The following is a 14627-nucleotide window of genomic DNA, read 5'->3' as shown; positions in this document are numbered from 1 at the left end:
TAGGCTATTTAAGTAAAATTAAAATACTGTCCCCTGATATCTTTGTATGCAGTATTCACATGGTATTTGCGTCAAATACGTAGCTCCTCATTGTTATTGCTCATAAAGTTAAGTACTGCACTTCGTCCTGAATCCATTTCAGGAGGAAGGACACCCGCTTGTTAAAAAAGAGCGGCAATTTCGGACTTGAAGAGCGCCAAATGGCGAAACGAGGCCGGACAAAAACTGCGAGTAGTTGACGAGAAAAATGAGGGGATAACCCAAACTCGATGATGCAGGTTCTTTCAAGACTCGTTCACTTTGCTACTGCCCATGAATTATCACTCTTTGGGGGTCTGCAATTGCACTTCAGCGAAGATGGATCGACCAGTCAGTCTTTTTTTGTGACTAGATAAAATTCTCGTGAGTCAGATTGGAAAAGCATGCTTCATAATTCATCTTCAAATGGGTCTTGTACAACGTTACAGATACAGCACCGTTGATAAGTGCGTGTATTGAGAAAACTCAAACCCTCTCGATACAGACAGATACGACCATCACTATCTCGACAACTGTATGTCCATGGACGTGAAGCATAGAAGACAGTAGTCTTGAGCAGACCGCTCTCTGGAGCCGCCCCAATGAATTCAAATGGCAAATCCCCATTTTTGTCTCGAGGAGCGGGAGAGTTTGGGTAAAGCACAAGACGGAGAGTTGAGCCCCGGAGTGGCAACTTGGATGTGGAGGGATGTGTTGTGCTGAGAGTGTATTACTGTAGACTACTACGAACTACTCGAGTGTTCACGCTTTCTTGTGCACCCCCTCATTTTTACTTGCCACTTGCCTCACTCACGGTGAAGATCTTCCGTGCCGCCTGAAGAAATCTAAATGAGCATGCCAAGAAGACAGACGAAAGAGTGAGAGAGATCTTCAGCATGTTTCGAGTTCTTCCCTGTAGAAGACACGCAAGAAGATACGGCATTTCAGCAACTTGAATACACTTAGAGACCTGACGATGCTCGAGCCATGAAGTTTTGGAAGTCGTGGAAAGGTCACACCCATGGTACTAGTGCTACTGGTGGAGTGGTAGTTGAACCCAAAACCAATGGAGTGTCCGGCAAAAAGGTCAAAGCGGCCACGCCGTTGGTGTTACGAAGAAGATACAACGTCAATTGCGGTCAAGATGAGCCGCTCTATGAGGATTTCACACCCTCGCCATCGCCGTCCTTGACTCGAAGCCTGTTTGGGACCACATTTGTGGAATTGATTAAGCGGCATGGCACACGATTGGGTGTCCAAATTCAAGGTGGGATCCCTGACCAGGGAACTGAACCCCGGATAGCATCACTCACACCCGGGAGTTGGGCCCAAAGAAGTGATGTGCTCTGTATTGGAGACACTGTGGTCAGTGTCAATGGTGTCTCCACAGCCACCATGTCTCAAGGGGAACTAGTCAAAACCCTTGATTTGTCAGATAGAATTCAGCTGGAAGTGAAATATCCACTACCTCCGCTGCCACCCTCTCAACAAAAGTGCCAGTCAAAGATGATTCAAGTCACTCTCAAGAAGGAAAACGGGAGCTTTGGTATGGTCATTCGAGGTGGCCATCATGAGAATGTTAAGATGCGTAGACCATTCACCGTGGTATACTTGACCCCAAACAGTCCCACTTTCATGGACGGAACAATTCGAGTAAATGACCGAATCCGTTGCATTAATGGAGTCAATTTGAATGACATAAAATTGCCCGAACTTCAGAGCCTCCTATATCAACAAGATCAAGAGACAGTGTTCACAGTGGAGTACGATGTAGCTAAGCACGATCAGTTGGAAAATGGTCCCATTCTGGTTGAGATTCGCAGGGATGTGTCTGATATTTTGGGATTTGGGGTGAACAAGTGTGTGGATTCTGGCCACATCTTCATCGAGAGCATCAAGCAAGCTAGTTTAGCAGATCGTTGTGGTGCCATGCACGTGGGTGATGTCCTACTTTCAGTTAATGGACAGCACGTGGCCCGATTTGGGTCTGAACAGACCACTGACCTCATTCGGGGAGACCAAACGATTCCCGAGGTGGTTCAACTTGAGATCCTACCAGGGATGTTTAGTAGAACAGGCAATCAATTTCGTTCTTCAATGCCTTCTCCCAGTTTCTCATCCCTACGAAACCATAAAATGCGTCCAACGAGCCGAAAATGCGTGCGTTACCAATCAATGACTGATATCGATCGACCAAACCGGACCCCACTTCGACCTATTCTCTCTGGTCACAACAGGGAGCGGCAAAAGTTTGTGACCTTCACCGTGGAATTGGAACGCAATGGAGGTCCACTAGGGCTTACTTTGGCCACTGAAGAGAATGCCGCCAGTGTTGGGCCTATTTTCATATCGGCATTGGTCCCCGATGGCTTGGCTGAAAGGACCAAAACCATTCAAGTGGGAGATCAACTTGTGGAAATTAACAATGAGGAAGTCAGAGAAAAGAGCCTCAATCAAGTGATTCCGATGCTCCAACAGAAGTCCACAGTCATCAAACTGAAGTTAGCCCGACTAATCAGCATCCCTGAGCGGGACTTTCCTTCGAGACGAGTGGCTGAAGATATTTACATTTCGAATCATCGCAAACCCCCGTTACCTAGTCCAAGTCCTCGCGTGAGTCGAATTAGCTCCCGTCGAGATTCCACCACTTCACGAGAGACCAATCACTCCCCAACGCCCACTAATATGGTGGCCTTGACACCTCGAGTCAGTCCCTCTCGATCCTCTATTGGGTCTTCGAGAGCAACCCCTCTGGAGGTGCACAAGGTCATTCTTTTTAAAGATAGGGTGTACGAAGACTTTGGTTTCAGTCTCTCCGACGGTCTCTACGAGAAAGGTATTTTCATTAATCGGATTCGCAAAGGCGGTCCCGCGGACCTAGGTGGTTTACTAAAGCCTCTAGATCGAATCCTCCAAATCAACGACACCCGAACACATGACTTTGATTGCTGTTTGGCCGTTCCTCTGATTGCAGGGGCCGGAGATAAGCTGGAGCTCCTCGTGGCTCGAGCCACCAAAATATTTGCTTTAAGGGATAGCGTGGAATTTAGCGAGGATGATCATTTCTTGTTTGAAGATCCAGGCACCTTGACGCGAAGAAGCCAAACGAAGCGACCCTCTCTCCAACGGACGAATAGCGCAGACGGACGATTGAGTAACAGTGTAGGAGGGGGAAGTATCACGAACCACATTGTGCCTTGGACAACGAGTCAAAACGGCAATCGAAACCCATTTGAGTTCGATGACAATGAGAAGCTTGATTATCTTTGAAGAATAAATAAACGAATGATATTTGCTCACGAGTTGCCCTTGCATGTTTCTCAGAGTCGCACTTGCTCGTAATGTTTCTGACACTTTCCATGATACTTTTGACAATTCCATGACATGCCAGGGACTGGCTGAGAAGGTGCTAAAGGCGTTTTTGGATCGTGATCATAAATCACAAGACATTAGTCGAAATCTAACAACTTGCCGATTGCGCGCTAGATTATTAACATGACGGAAATGATCTTTGTGTTTCTCCCTCTGATTTCTGATTGGTTGTGTGTCTCTTGGCTTAGTGAGAATGAAAAGGAACGAATCAAATCCCAGAAAAACTGTCATCATTAATTTCGTGATTCGAGTCAAATGAACTTGGCTGGAGTTATCGATGATGGATCATCAGGTGGTAAATATAGTCGTCAAAGTACACATTATGGGAGCAAAAGCCCATCCAAGGACTCCAAATTAATGTCTGAATGGAACCATAGTCAAGTCGCATCATGTAGTTCAGTTGTATTAAGTTGGTAGAATGAAGGCATTCTTGGCGAATCTTCCAAATAGAGCAAAATCTACAAATTTGAGTCGATTTTCCTCAAGAAGTACTGAAATGGCAGAGATGAAGTTACTGAACGAAAAGAACGCTCAGAGAACCACATAATGACTCAATGATTTTAAAGTGGACAGACTCATGCAACATCTTCCTGTTTCCGAAACCACAAACTGGTCGTCCAAAGTCCTGGAACTGCAACCCAGAAGTATTAATTAAATTCACTCCAAACAACCACAAAATATCCCAAGTTGTTTAACCAACAAGATATTATTTCGATCTTGTCTCTCAAAACGAATTTGCCTCATTGGGGTCAAATAAATTTTATGCCCCTTCGATATGATAAATAATTCATTAGCCATGCTTTAATCTGGAGATGTGGGAACACATCAGGATTCGGAATTCAGTCCATGGTCAATGATAATGGGATCTTATGGATGTATCTGCAAGCTTATCAAATCCAGATTTGTCGGCGTTACCCCTGTCAGACAACTTTTACTCACGGATAATCAAATGCACCACGGAGAAAACACTGGATGCGAAACCGAGATTGTGATGGATCAGATGTAAAAAATCCTGGTTGATCGCGAGAGGCTTATGATGAATTCACCACTTCCAGGTTTTATCTTCCTGGTTTCTAAAAAAAAAATATCTTGAAATTCAATAAAATTCAGGATACAGAAAGTACCAAATAACCCCTTGTATGTATGTAAATGTGCGTTACTATCCATATGATGTAGATTGTCTCAGTGATTTCATCTCAAGACTATTCTCGTTTTAAAATCATAATTTAATTGCGTAACGAAGGTAACTTTTAACCAATTTAACCCAAACTTTTAACCCAATTACTAAGAACTGAGTTTCCAAATTTCACTCTCCTCTTCAAAACAACCTTTTTCTTACACAAAAATGCCATGAAAAACCAATCTTGAATGTGTCAAAATGACCAACAATGTAATTAGCTTACAAGCACGCATTTTCAAGAAACAAAACCAATACGGAGGAAGCTTTCGGTGACCAATTCTAATGCGATCATCGCAAATGCCGTTGTTTGTCAATCCAAAACCGGCATGCCTGAGTAAGTAAGCGACAGTTTCGCTTCAGTCTACTTTCAAGTTTTGAAGTGGTCGGAGGATCTCAATTGAAGTTCCCTCCGTTCATAAGAACCATTTGAATTTGACATCGAAGTTCGTGATTGTGCGAGAGGTGTGAGAAGCGCAGGTAAAACGCAACCAATCCCATCAGCAATTCAACACATGTCACCGTCAATTCACCATGTGTCCACTTCATCATTATTTGTACATAATTTGCTAGACTTGGTATCTTAGGGGACATTTTGAAGCCTCTTCAAGGTGTAGAAAATAAATGGTGATAGAAGTTAGGCAGAGGACCTTGAGAAAAGAAAGAAAAATCACTTAAAAATGCTCTCAAAGCGGTTTCTTCTACCTTTTTTTCTTGCTCGACACGAAATTGCCCAGCCTTGGCAAATACTTGATTACCTCTTTCTTCACGGTTAGCATGTCATATCTGGATAGAAACCTTTAACAATGGTAAATTTCATGGATCTTTTTTTTCTTTTTTTCTGAACACAGGATGAGGACCCATCTCATTATTGGAGCTTTCCTATGTGCTTGCCTTTTGATCACAAGGGTCAATGCCCGGGCCCAAATGGTAATGATGGGGTCCTTCATGGAGCCACGCATGAACCCGGACGATCCAACGCCCGCCGAAGTATTGATGGTGAGCATGAGTCCTCAGCAACGTGAAATGTTTCGACACAATGAAGAGACCCGAAAAAAATATATGTCTATTATGAAATCTGGGCAGCGCGACAGAGCGAGACAGCTGACTGCTCAAGAAATGTTTCTGAAGTACGAGTACGAGCAATCCAGTTTAAACCTCGGTGGTGAGCCCGTGATACGTGGAAATCGGCAACTCTTTCCATCAGATGGCGTACCAGAATCGAAGCAGTACATAAGTGTTCCAAAATACAAGTCAAAAATGTCCCCAGTTCTATCTTCAAGGAAGCCTTTCCAGGGAAAAAGTGTATCGGAAACTCCCTTGGCTGAACCGGCGCCAGAGAGTCAAAATCAAGCTCAACTGATAAAACCTCAAGTCAAGCTGAATACCGAAACAAACATGTCAATCCAAAAGGATCAGAAAAGATTGCATCAATTGGAATTCCAAAAGGGAGGTCAAGAACATGAACCCAAGGCAATACCGAATCAGCCGAGTCTTGAGTCAAAAAATCGTGACCAAAGCCCATTAGCCATCTTCTACCGCGATCCAAGCCAGGATTCCACCTCTGACAGTGAGTTGGTCTCCAACCAAGGCGGAACCCAGGACCAAGGTGGTCAAGAGTCGATCACGATTGATCTCATCACTTCTCAAGTTACTACAAATATCAATCCAATTGAAGAGGTCGAAAATGTTGGACATATTCCACAAACACAAGGGGAAAACAAGGAAGAATCCGAGGTGTACTACAAAGACGCAGAAGGTGAGGAAGAACCTGTGTATTATTACAAGGATTTTCCCCAGTCTTCTAGCGGTTCTGTGGAAGCTAAGGATTTCAAGAACTCCCTTGGTCCAAATAGTAATCAAGCCTCGTTAGATTCCAACTCCCAATTTGTCATCACTACAAAGAGTGCTGGAGAAGTGAAGTTAAGCGACCAACTATTGGCTGAGGATCCTAACAACATCCTAAAGAATTTGGATTTGAGCCCACCAGATCCATTTGTCTTCCAACCTGTTGATCTCACCGGCCCCAATAAAAAGATCAAGAAGGTTCGGAAGATCAGAGTGGATAAAAACGGGAATCGGATTGAAGTGGATCCAAACACGCCGCAAAAGACAAATTTGAATGGGAATCTGGTGGAGTCTCTTACCTCGGATAACCAACTGAATGTTTTTGAATTCGAGTTCCAAGGCAACGAGGATGATACTGGCGTAATCCAAACTATAGAGATAGAGGGTCCAGTTGACTATGAGTTCAATTACGTGGTAGATCTCATCAACAGTGGTTTCTTCACCCAAGAGGAAGCTCAAGCTCTTGGAGGGAATACCGAAGGCAATTTCCAAGTTCAAGATGGGGGCAAAACTCAAGAAGTGGATTACAATGTGTCTCCAGAATCTGGATTTGTCGCTGATACCTTCTGGGAGCTTAATTCAAAATGAATATTCTTCAGTTGTTTGTGCCTGTTATCATGATATCCAAAGAACTCAGCCATATTTAGTGTCCGTACATAGTACACATGTTTGCCCCTGACTCGGCCACCTGAGAGTAATACACGCTCGATTCCACTCACGATTATCATATTCATTACACGGACCATCAGCTTGAAACTTCAGACTACGATTATCCACAAAAAGTCGAGATGAACTGCCCCGGATGAATCAACGAATTCATAACGCTACACATTGCGGTGTGTCGTAGTTGCAAGTTTCAATATCCATGTCAAGATGAGTGGGTTTTTGATCAATTCCGACCAAAGCCACAAACCAAAGAACTTGTAACAAGTAAACAAGAGCTTGATTCTCCTATGTTGGATATTGGTCGTTGCTGTATCGTAAATATATGCTTATTGAGGGATCTGGAATCAAGTTTAAAGCAAGGGGCTGAACGATTCTACTCATTAAGCATACACAGGCTTGTGACCATTCCTTTTGCTAATGGTTAGAACCACTTGAAAACCCAATGTGATTAAAAGAGAATAGGTAAAAATGGAAGATAAGGAAACCCTTCCAAATGTATTCGATAGAAAATATTTGATTTTCAAAAGTAATTTACTAGAATTATGGCATTCCAATTGTAGTTGGATATATTCCCATTCTATTCCTTTTTTGTTATAGGTAATGGCCGCTTTTAACTTTTGACTGAAATCTCTCTATTGGAGATACTTTAATATGAGAAAAATCTAAATCGGTGACACATCAAGCTGTATCTTCAACTTCAGCTCTGATATGATAAACGTCACTTTGATCCCATTCTAAACCTGCAAAATACATTTATGAATAGGCTGTTTTGGATGAGGCCTAAAGTTGTTCACAGACGTACCTCTTAACAGAAATTATCACCAAACTGGTTCTCAATGGAAAAATAGGTGATTTAATGACTAATTGAAAGTTATTGCAATTTTGATTAATTACAACTGAAACGAAAAAAATTGTAATTTGATACATATATGACCCAATGTAATTTTGATAACAGCTATTTATATGTTAACCCGTTATCATATGTCTTATATTATCCCTAAAAGCCTTGACTTGAAGTTGTTAGTGTCTAAATGTAGTCTTTAAGACTATATCCATTCTATGCTGTTTCTTTGTCTCGAAGTGTGCTATGTGATCAAACAATGTCATCTCTTTACCAAAATGGCTTTTCCATACTCATAACTTCTAAACTTAAATATAGTTGAACAACGTAAGGTACTCCTCCAAAATGCACTGTGGACTTAAAGTACCTTGCTAATATTAGAGATAAGATATGGGCAAGGACTAGCGAGATTTCTCTTTTTTAATTGACTATTTAAAAATCGATCTGCTCCACAATTACAATTTATTCAAACTGAATTATTGGGTTACCTAAAAAGGCTTAATAACGGACCATGATTTCAGACAGAATTTTGTTACAATGTTTAATAGGGATTGCCTTCTCAATTTCCTTTTGCTTCATGCTATTAACACTGGGATTTACTCAAGTTCCAAGTGTTTTTCCAGTACTAAATAGTTGGAAATCTAAAATCAAACCTTCCAACAACAATGAGAGGGTCATGAAGGATTGGGAGTTCCCAAGTAATGATCATCATTAAATAAAACCAACGTCTGGTTGTTATGTAGACTCATTGGCAGCTTTTAAGACGCCAATTTTGACCTCATATTTAAGAGGAAGCACGATTACATGGAAAGTTTTATGGAGAAAAGACTTTGCGGTCATAGTGTACGATTGACATGCCACTCAAGAGCTAGTTTTCAATTATCCTTTCGGATTACCAACGCAGGTCAATGCATCGTCAATGGGAAGTGCACAAATATTGATGCTTCGCCCAAAAATCAATCGCAAAGCAAGATTAATCTTTCCTGGCTAATCTCTGGAACATTATTACGCATTCTCACAGGGCGGATAAATAGGCGATAACGGAAAGAACCCTCGCATTACAACGCCAAGCTCCAGGACAGGGACCTCGTGAAAAAGATGTCAATTCCATTTATTGAAAAATAATGAAATGAAATTTTCATTAGTCAATCATTCAACTAATCAATCAATGGATCAGAAAATAAATGAAACAAACGAATAAGAATAATTCTTCACGAGTTAGTAATGAAATCAAATTTAGATAGATGATACGTAAATAAGTACACTTGTATTGTGGCTCAAGGTCAGCTGAAGAATAAAATTCGGCTAATAGCCATCGCCAGATGGTACAAAAAAGTATTTTTGTTCGCCAAAATTTCCTTTTTTTTCAATTAGCATTGTAAATCTGACAGTTTGGTGACAAGATAACACACCAAACATGTTACATTCCAATCCAGTCTATCATACTATAGTTACAGACGTATATTATTCTTGGACTCCATAAACCGTACCCATTTTCTTTTGGCAAATTATTCAAAAAATTATTAGTAAGCTTTTGCCCACGAAGAAGAGACCGTCGTAAATAATCTGTCCATCTTTTAACAAGTGCTGCATGTTCCAGTACGACTGCGTGTTCCTGTTTTCCTTTGATCAAGGCTGCCGGTCCCGAGTCTTCGGCGATGCAAGCTTCTGGGCCCAACAGGTGACTGACTGAATCAAGCCCATGTGGCCCTCGCTCCACTTTTGCTTGCAGTTCCAGTTCAAGCGACAGCGAGATAAGTGCCAGGGCAAAGTTCTCCGTGTTCCGTCCGTGGAAACGACAACTCCTTTATGTAGGTACATGTGAATCGTCAGTGTTGCTGAAACGGCCCTCATCACTAGCCTCAAAGAGACAAGCAGTAGACCGCGTGTAACTTCTCGCCGCCAATCAATTAGCTCAAAATCAGGAACGTTCTGTAGGAAAGGTCTTGTCTATTTGGACCCGAGATTAGGTAAAGTGGGAACGATTTGGCATTCATCTTTTCGTTGCGGCAACTTGTCGTGATCGGTGTAGATGGCAAACTGGAAAGCCACCTAGGCCAGCTTACCTTTGGAAAAGGTGTAAATGTTCCAAACACAAAAACTCCAATAGTTCATGATTTGGTGGCTGTCTGCGGGGTGTTCCAAGAAGAATGTCTTTTCATGGCTCATCCTCGGCAGGCTTTAGTGGCTTGGTAATCCTTTTGTTGGTGGTGGCAGGCATGTTGTGTGGTAAGTGATTGATTGCTAAGCCTTTGAAGTGTTGCTACGAGTTGATGGATATTATGCCTTTTAAATGTATATTGTGGATTGGCTCGTTCTAGGCGTTCAAAGCCTGGGGTGTTATGTGTGTCAATCCATCGATGGCGACAATCCCTATTGTGAGGATCCATTCAACGCCACTTATCCTAATGGCACGCAGGATTTCTTCCGAGACGATTGTCGCGCAGGGCGAAAACATCGAAATGGACTTTTTCCGGCCACCGCCTGCGTCAAAGTCAGGGGAACTTATTGTAAGAACGATTGGTCATTTTTCTTTGACTTGATAATTTCCAAAATGAACGACAGACACTAGGGAAATAGCCACAAACGCCCCCCTTTTGTTATTTCAGAGACTCCCTTTATGTTTATAAGGTCGTTCTTTTGTTTGTGAACATATCCTCAATTTATGAAAATATTCTTACATTTGTCACATTATCCAATTCTACAGACTAGCATATTGGCGTAAGATGTCAACGCTAGTCGAGAAATCCATGCAATTAATGCTGCATAAAGGGTTATCTTCTATCATCAGACGGCCCAAAGTGGTTATCAGTGATGTTTTTCGAACCAGGATAAACGTTAGTTACTTTTTCAAACTTAACCTAAGCTAATCAACCCTAACCTAACCCAACCTAACCTGATCGAAGCTTACCTAAAACGATATTAACAACCCTTAAAGTCTCTATCTAAACCTTTTAACACTTTGCTACAAATTTTAAAAGTGAGTACCGCCAACTAATCGGTGGAGAATAACGTTTACCTTCGAACCAGTGTCAGCTTTTTATCTTCAAGGAGCTCGGTTTAGGACTGCCATCACGAGCGAAATAGGACACACACCATAACACAAAACCGCTCAGCAGAGTGAAAAAAACGTGACCCTACCTTCCTTGGTCTCGGAACCAGGGCTGTTGTAAACTCGTTCTTAATCTTTGGTCCTCATTCCTGTAACCAATTTGGTTTGAATTGGCAGCCCTAACAGAGGTTCCTCAAGCTAATTAGCTGATTATCTGGTTCGAATTCTTACTTCTTTTTTAATAATTTGAAATATATCGAACGATTGATTATTCCTTAAGCAAGCTTGGCTTGAAAATCATTGAGCAAGCTTGATTATTTCAAAGTGCGATAAATAAGAAACCAGTTGATATCATCTTAAATGTGTGCTACGATTTTCCATCTTCTTCCTCTCATGATTTGCAATAATCTATATTTCTACCTACTAACCTATCCTCCGTACGTGTGAATAGAGAAGTTCGTGATTGATCGCACTACTACATCTATTTAACATATTCCACCGTTCAATCAGTGTTTTCACACTTTATGGCAAATTTGAAATGCACAAAAATATGTCACCCAAAGCAACATTGCTCTTTATGGTCTCTGATTGTGTAGCCCCTATTGTTATAGGTATACGGTATACGACTATAATGCCGTTTCGGGAAATTTCCGTTTTCCATCCACGGCGGTGTTAAGGAGAGAGATTGCACAAATTTAGTCAGACGGTTTTTCCCTTTTTTCACGTCCTTTTTCTAACTGCTGAAAGGAATGTAATCCCCAATATTATTGAAATGAAAGGTTGTAATTCATCTAATTGTTAACTCCTGCACTTGATATTTGATATTTCAGTTGAGAAACCGAGTAAGACCTTGAATATAGTTTTGATCAGGAACGCTAATTAATAATTGTCCTAGTCTGACTTAAAAGATGTTGCTAACCTATTTTAATGCATGGAGTTCACTTTTGATTAAGATTATCATGCACAGACAACCGGAAAAATGACCTCACAATGGAACAGAACGGTTTAATCCTCCAAAGACATCATCGACTCCAATCAAAATATATTCTCAAACATACTAACTTGCAGACTTTGGGCCTAAATTCTGATAAAACGTATAATCAAAAGAAGAGTTCAAAGTTAAGTTATAACGAGGATCGGTCAAAGCTTGCATCCTGAAATTTTGTAAATAAAAAACAATAATTTGCGTTTCCTACATTTTCTGCAAATTTTGCAATTTAACAGCAATATTTGACATTTTCCTGCCATACATTATGCAAATACAGCCATTTTAGCACAAAAATATAACTGTTGTGTAATTGCTTCATTCTGACATCATTACTATGCTGTTGCTGAACTCAGGTTTCTTTTTATCGTGCAATATTCAAGATCCAATAGATGCTGGTCTAGCCATGAACATGGCATAGCCTCTCAGTCTAAGGGGCATCGTGAACAAGGCAAGAATCTTCTCCTTAGGCTAGTGGGTTCAAATTCCGGTGGCAGAAGTTCTAATGTTAGGACTTTACTTTTCATCAAAATACATACTGCTTGATGTGTAAGTCAGAAATAGCCCTTACAGCCCTTCAGAAAGCGTTGATGACTATGCTTTTGCAAATTTAGTTGGAAATTAATGTGCAAATTAAGGTGATCTTTATGCGAATATACTGTCCATAATAACCACATTCAACTGCACGTTTCGGTCGGGTCAAGTAACAAAGAAGTTCAAGTTTTCGGCCCACTCTGGGTCAGCTCATTAGTTCTTGACGATATAGCTTGGGAACAAATCACTCGACAAGTCAATGTTTTAAAAGTAAACTCAATTGCAGTGATCTATATTTCTGTGTTTGACATATTTAGACAAAATAGCCGAGAGTTGAGAGGGAAAGGTTCAATTTTTAGGGGGGTTTGGTTCTTTTCTAGTCGCTACAGGGAATGTAATCCCCAGTACTATTAGCGTGAAAGGCTATAATCTTCTATTTCTTATCTTTCAATCTTTTTTATGATATTTGGTCTACCAACGAATTTGAGTTGGCAGACCGTAGGGTTAATCTGGAATGCTATCTAAAAAAGTTGTCCAAGTCTGACTTGAAAGATGCTACCGGATCAACAAGGCCTACATATTCCCTACGAATATCAGAGAGAAGCAAATTAAACAATGAAGGAGCCCGAGAAAGAAGAGATGTGGATTTCATTGTTCGAACTAGCCTGGATTCTTGAGGGCTTGAAACCTAGTAATTCGTAATGAATGCTACACAAGGCAAGAGACAGGGTTCTAGGGCTCGAATGTTTTGAAAATCTGGATCATTTTCGTCTGGTCATTGCTGTTTTTGGAATGAATTCCTCAATCACATGTTTAGTTTTATTCATTTGCCTTTTCCTTTAGGGCATAGTGGAGAGACCTTGGTGATTCGGACCTGTGCCGTGGACAGTAACTCGTTGACGACTGACACAGAGATTGCTCGGGTTGAGCATTCTTGTGGTCTCTTTGATTTCGTGGCTAATGCCACTGATGATCCTGATAAAGTCCATCGACTCTCAGGCTGCATCGACGTGTGTGACAATGCCGATGGGTGCAATTTGTCCGTGTCACTCACTCCTTCCTTAATACTACTCATAACAGTGCTGGTTCATGGCTCTCTACAGCTTTGAAATATAGAATGCGATTTCTTTATCTTGGAATTAGGCGAATATTTATTTTTTTCAGCATGGTTAATGACTTAAGATGTTAACTAAGAGGTGGTTATGATATTGATATAAAACAACTCTAACTCTAATATTGAGTCAATTGGGCGGTTACATAATCCAGTAATTACAGATCAAAATGGTTTTTTTGGTTTGGTTTTTCACGGGCTTTTCTAACCGCTACAGGGAATATATAATGTTCATTACTATTAAAGTGAAAGGTTATAATTCGTCTATTTATTACCTTTCAATCTTTATATGACATTTGGTCTACCAACGAATTTGAGTTGGGAGACCGAGCTAGTCCTTGAATGGAGGGTTGATTTCGAATGCTTAGAGGTCATCACTCATTAAGAGGGCTGTCCAAATAATGCAAATTAAACCGATAAAAAGTGCAATTATAAATGCAACAAAAAGACATGTAAGAAAATGCAGGTATTTCCGGTTCTTTTTCATCTTTTCAAAAGAATTAGTTGCAAAATAAAGAAACGCCAAAATGATGGTAGGCTAAAATTCAAGGGTATGTTAAAGAAAAATGAACAAACTGTCTCTATAAGCACTCTTTTTTACTTAATGTTATTGGCTTCTCAAACTTCAGCTTGATCAAGAATTTCGTAACGCCTGTCTCGTGGAACATTGTTCCGACGATTTTTTTCTTCTGCTCTTTCTTGTGCTGGGTCGCCCATTCGCCCATTCGCCCATTCGCCCATTCGGCCTTCGCCTTCACAACTTTTGGGGGAAGTTGACAAAACTCAGGCTCGGATTTTTAATTGCTTAGCCTAGCCAGGCTGCGCCACAATCGCTGCAAGAACTACCATGATTGAAACTCATCCAGCCTTCTTAACTTTCATTCACAAAATCATGTCCCTACCGGGTGTCGAGGATAAGATTAGACAAATTTGTCACTTTCACATAAAAGCATCATAAATTTCTTAAAAGGTAATTTTGAGAGCTAAAATTCTAACATGTTATAGATTAGACTACGTAAAATT

General features: G+C 40.9%; 3 protein-coding genes across 4 annotated transcripts; all 3 read left to right on the top strand.

Moving 5' to 3' along the window:
• The first annotated feature begins 468 nt into the window (after window positions 1–468).
• On the top strand, window positions 469–3320 carry LOC131881111 (glutamate receptor-interacting protein 2-like). Its single transcript, XM_059227880.1, has one exon. It carries the CDS (start codon window positions 1006–1008, stop codon window positions 3286–3288), a length of 2283 nt encoding a protein of 760 aa, XP_059083863.1. The 5' UTR covers window positions 469–1005; the 3' UTR covers window positions 3289–3320.
• A 128-nt stretch (window positions 3321–3448) lies between these two features.
• Window positions 3449–7419, top strand: LOC131881113 (uncharacterized). 2 transcript variants are annotated; one of them, XM_059227882.1, is made up of 2 exons: window positions 3449–3685; window positions 5419–7419. In XM_059227882.1, exon 2 carries the CDS (start codon window positions 5420–5422, stop codon window positions 7001–7003), a length of 1584 nt encoding a protein of 527 aa, XP_059083865.1. In that variant the 5' UTR covers window positions 3449–3685; window position 5419; the 3' UTR covers window positions 7004–7419. The 2 variants fall into 2 exon arrangements, with proteins under 2 accessions (XP_059083865.1, XP_059083866.1); XM_059227883.1 differs by lacking the exon at window positions 3449–3685 and adding an exon at window positions 4920–5047.
• Window positions 7420–9647: 2228 nt separating this feature from the next.
• Window positions 9648–13632, top strand: LOC131881116 (uncharacterized). Its single transcript, XM_059227887.1, has 3 exons — window positions 9648–10151; window positions 10244–10432; window positions 13337–13632. The coding sequence occupies exons 1-3, from the start codon at window positions 10073–10075 to the stop codon at window positions 13600–13602; spliced, it is 534 nt and encodes a 177-aa protein (XP_059083870.1). The 5' UTR covers window positions 9648–10072; the 3' UTR covers window positions 13603–13632.
• Window positions 13633–14627: the final 995 nt, after the last annotated feature.

The sequence above is a fragment of the Tigriopus californicus genome, chromosome 5, assembly GCF_007210705.1.
Source record: "Tigriopus californicus strain San Diego chromosome 5, Tcal_SD_v2.1, whole genome shotgun sequence".
Taxonomy (NCBI): Eukaryota; Metazoa; Arthropoda; class Copepoda; order Harpacticoida; family Harpacticidae; genus Tigriopus; species Tigriopus californicus.
This window is presented reverse-complemented; position numbering and strand designations above follow the sequence as displayed.